Source organism: Austrofundulus limnaeus, unplaced genomic scaffold (genome assembly GCF_001266775.1).
Source record: "Austrofundulus limnaeus strain Quisiro unplaced genomic scaffold, Austrofundulus_limnaeus-1.0 Scaffold440, whole genome shotgun sequence".
Classification (NCBI taxonomy): domain Eukaryota; kingdom Metazoa; phylum Chordata; class Actinopteri; order Cyprinodontiformes; family Rivulidae; genus Austrofundulus; species Austrofundulus limnaeus.
Genome location: NW_013952842.1, coordinates 264,829 through 269,571, shown reverse-complemented (window position 1 = coordinate 269,571; position 4,743 = coordinate 264,829). Strand labels below are relative to the sequence as shown.

At 43.3% G+C, this 4,743-nt stretch overlaps 1 protein-coding gene across 1 annotated transcript in view; it reads left to right on the top strand.

The window, feature by feature from the left end:
* The window catches only part of pleca (plectin a), a gene marked incomplete in the record, with an annotated part of 79,068 nt that overhangs the window by 42,804 nt on the left and 31,521 nt on the right, over positions 1-4,743 (top strand). Inside the window, 2 exon segments of the mRNA XM_014024786.1 lie at positions 360-437; positions 505-597. Of these exon segments, the coding sequence (XP_013880240.1) occupies positions 360-437; positions 505-597 (171 nt within the window).

The following is a 4,743-nucleotide window of genomic DNA, read 5'->3' as shown; positions in this document are numbered from 1 at the left end:
GCTCCTGCATGTTGGCAGTCACCCCCCCACCCCCACCCCCCTCATCCCTTTGTTTCTGTCAACATGGAGCTTTTTAATTTGATCAGTGAGCTGACATCATCAGTGACATCATCAGTGACATCAGTGACATAATCGTCGACATCATCGGTGACATCATCAGCAGGGATTAAAGATCCAGTCTAAGATAACACATTTCTTCCTCATCTACCTTCATGCTTTCACCTGCAGACACCTGAGCTCATTTCACCTGCAGACACYTGAGCTCAGCCTCCTGATTGGTCGGCTCTCTCAGGGTTTGAGTCTCATCACCGTGATGAGGCTGAGCAGGAATCAACCTAACCGTGTCCCGTCTCTTGCAGCCGAGGGAGAAAGGCCGGATGCGTTTCCACAAGCTGCAGAACGTTCAGATCGCTCTGGACTTCCTGAAACACCGACAGGTGAGGACAGACGGGTCGGTTCTGTCTGCTGGTTCTGAGTCCGAACTCAGCTGTTCCTCTGCTTCAGGTCAAACTGGTGAACATCAGGAACGATGACATCGCAGATGGAAACCCCAAACTGACCCTGGGTCTGATCTGGACCATCATCCTGCACTTCCAGGTCCGTTAGAAGCTCTTTATTGTTCTGTATATTTATACRTTTTTCACAAATCTGAATGGAAATGAATGGGTTAAATGTTCAGAGTTAGGCCCCGCCCACATAGAAGTAGTAGTGTGTGAGTAGAGAGGGTTAAACCATGATGTCATAGCCCCGCCTCTAACCRTCTTTTTCTTGTTTTGTTTACGTTTCTTTGTGCTCCGCCTCTTGTTTCTTGGTTCTGGTGTATGTGGTATTCACAGTGCAGCGCCACCTCCAGGCCCGGAGGAGGAATAGCAGCATTCTGGCTGGTTTTTGGTTCTTCAGCGTGGAGGAAGTTATTTTTAAAGACAGCGTTGTGTTTATGAGCTTACTCATAGGTGTTTGCACCAGAGGCCTCTGACATCCAGGAACCAATCAGCTGTTTTAAAGGGTTTCAGTAAACACAGCAGTTTGGGACAAAGTTTCAGTAAAGATTCAGTAAAGATTCAGTGAAGTCTCAGCAAAGATTTAGTAAAGTCTCAGCAAAGATTCAGCAAAGATTCAGTAAAGTCTCAGCAAAGATTCAGTAAAGTCTCAGCAAAGATTCAGTAAAATCTCAGCAAAGTTTCAGCAAAGTTTCAGTAAAGTCTCAGCAAAGATTCAGCAAAGATTCAGCAATGATTCAACAAAGTTTCAGTAAAGTCTCAGCAAAGTTTCAGTAAAGTCTCAGCAAAGTTTCAGTAAAGTCTCAGCAAAGATTCAACAAAGATTCAGTAAAGTTTCAGTAAATATTCAGTAAAGATTCAGTAAAGTCTCAGCAAAGTTTCAGTAAAGATTCAGTAAAGTCTCAGCAAAGTTTCAGTAAATATTCAGTAAAGATTCAGTAAAGATTCAGTATAGTTTCAGTCTGAAACGTGTTTTATTTGATGAAATCAGTTAGTTGTTGCAGGCTTGAAGAAGTGGAGCCCTCCTGATGTAATAATCCTCTCTGAGTCTTTATCTCCTTGTTTTAGTGGATTCTGTGGTTTCTCCACACGGAGCAGGGGGGAGGAAAGTCTGAGCTCGGGTCTGGTGTTGACCCAGGACTGAGTCTGACTGAGAAAAGGGTTTTGTTTGGACCTTTGGGAGCTCTTTGTTGTGAAGCTACTGTTCTCAACATTCTTTTCTAAGAGAAGAACAGACTTTTTGTCTTCTTCAGTGGTTCTGTTGGCTGCTTCCTGGTCTCACCATCTGACAGCGTTTATGTTCTGGTGTTTGGGAGTTTTTGGGAGTTCCTGCAGAATCTTTGATGACTTAATGAGTAGGATGGTTATGATGGGCTGTTTGTGGGATCCTGGAGAGGAGAAGACTCTGGAGGGTGGAGGATCTGTTCTGGTCTGAGTCACTCTCTGCCCACCGAGACTTCAGGGTTTCCCTCTGAAGGAACAAAATGCCTCCTCCACCCTTCCTGTTATAAAAATAAAAATAAAAATGTTTCTCCTGCTGTGACTCATCAGCACGCTGTGAGAACTGGTTCCAGTAGACTGATCCAGACCTCAGACACACTGAGGGTCTTTATTCTGCACTTTTTATTCACTTCAAACAACAAACTTTAGATCAGTGAGGGTTTAACAGGATCTGACTGGACCTGACTGGTTCTAACTGGTCCTGACTGGACCTGACTGGTTCTAACTAGTCCTGACTGGTCTTAGCTGGTTTAACTGGAATATGACTGGTTCTGACTGTTCCTAGCTGGAATCTGACTTGTCCTGACTGGTTTTACTGTTCCTGACTGTTCCTAGTTGGAATTTGACTGGACCTGACTGGTTTTAACTGGAATTTGACTGGTCCTAATTGGTATCTGACTGGTCCTAACTGGTTCTAACTGTTATCCAACTGGTCCTAACTGGTATCCGACTGGTCCTAACTGGTATCCGACCGGTCCTAACTGGAATGTGACTGGTCTCAACCAGTCCTAACTGGAATGTGACTGGTCCTGACTGGAATTTCACTGATCGTAACTGGTCCTGACTGGAATCAGACTGGTCCTAACTGGTTCTAACTGGAATCTGACTGGTCCTAACTGGTCCTGACTGGAGTCTGAATGGTCCTAACTAGTCTTGATTGGAATCTTATTGGTCCTGACTGGTCCTGACTGGAATCTTATYGGTCCTGACTGGTCCTGACTGGAATCTGACTGGTCCTAACTGGTCCTGACTGGACTCTGATTGGTCTCGACTGGTCCTGACTTGTCCTGATCTGTCCTAATTGGTACTTTGTTGTTTTTTTGGTTGTTTTTTAGATGAGTTGTGTTTCTGAGAATAGTTTAGTTGGTGCTAACTGATGCTAACGACTGCTAGCTGATGATGCTAGTAGCTGATAGCATCAGTTACACCATCTGACTTTAACTCATCTGTTTTGTAGTTTAAATTGAACAGATAAGTCATTTTAACCCCATTTCAGGCTAAAAGCTTAGTACAGCAAACGTTATTAGCTTCCTGTTGTTTCTCTTTCATTTTGTTTTTATTAAATAAATCCTGGTCATCCTGTGGGACCTTTAATCTTCATGACTCACAGAGCTGAGTAAAACCTTCCTGTGGAAACTCTGGTAAACAATACAACATTTAATAACCTCCTTCCCACTATTTATTCAAAAAATAAAAGTTTAGTTTGGGAAATGAAGACAAACGTTGTTGGTCAGCTGCTTGTCGTTGTTTTCACAGTAAAACTTTAAATCACAAAGCATTCCTGTTTTATGGACGTCATGAGGCCTGAAAATGTGACGCAGCATAAAATCTGCAGAAGGTTTTTCTCTACATGAAGATTGTTTTAAAAACAGGAGAAAATACAAATACTGGAAAAATAAATGTGACGTTTGCTAAAGAAGATGGAGATTTAGTTTCCTGCTTCTCATCAACAGAACTTATCAAAACATTTATCTATAAAAACAGAAAATGAGTTTCAATAAAAAGTAAACAAGTCCAGAACCCAGTCATGGTGATCCCRTCCTTCTGAGGACCAGAAGGAGGCGGAGCCAACAGATGCAAACTAAAACTGCATGTTGTAGGAACAGCAACAGGTCAAAGACTCGTGTGTCCCTAACGAGTGTGTGTCCCTAACGAGTGTGTGTCCCTAACGAGTGTGTGTCCTCTGTCCAGATCTCAGACATCCAGGTGAACGGACAGTCGGACGACATGACGGCTAAAGAGAAGCTGCTGCTGTGGTCCCAGAGGATGGTGGAGGGGTACCAGGGGCTGCGCTGCGACAACTTCACCACCAGCTGGAGGGACGGCAAGCTCTTCAACGCCATCATCCACAGACACAGGTGAGACTGGGACAGGTGGACAGAGACAGGTGGGACACAAACGTCCTACATGATCAGTTCTACGGTTTGGTCCCTCTAGACGTACCTAAATCTCCAGTTGCTCCGTCCACACCTCACAGTCAGCGTTGTGGACTCAGAGACGTAGACTGGGACTTGTGCCTGTGAGACATATTGGACATACCAAGTCCTGCAGCCGACTGTTCTCTCAGACCGTCTGTCCTCGCTCTGTCGAGTCGTGAAGCTAACGTTAGCGCCTCACTCGGTGGCTCAGAGACATGTCAGCAGCTGCTTCGTGTCTCAGAGTATCAGAAAAGTCTCAGTCTGAGGTGTTTAACAAAACGTCCGTCAGGATGACAAACACAGAGCTAAATGCTAATTGCTAACTGCTAATTGCTAACGGCTAATTGCTAACTGCTAATTGTTAACTGCTAATTGCTAACTGCTAACAACTTAAAAACTACTTTTAAAAATGTTGCAGACAGTTTTTAGTATTTATCATGCAGGATGTTTTTTTTTTCCTGAAACATTTCAGATCTTCCCGACCTGCCTAGATTTGGTTCCTGGGCTCGGTTCCAGGACCCGGTTCCTGGAACCCTGCAGGGCTTTAATAGTTGACACATTTTTTTTTGGGACTGTTTTGCATTTTTGACATTTTTGTTTTCGTGATTCGCGGCTGCAGGTTTAAAGTCAGGAATGTTCGGTCCACTTCAGCTCATGTTGGGACAGAACATGGACGTTAAGGACAAATGTTCACATTTTATTTACACTTTAATTTGAAATAATTACAAACAAAAACAAAAGATTTCTCACAAAAAAAATTGATTTTTTTTATTGAATTAGTTTGAAAAATAACAACAGATCCGATTTTTAGAACAAAACTAAAT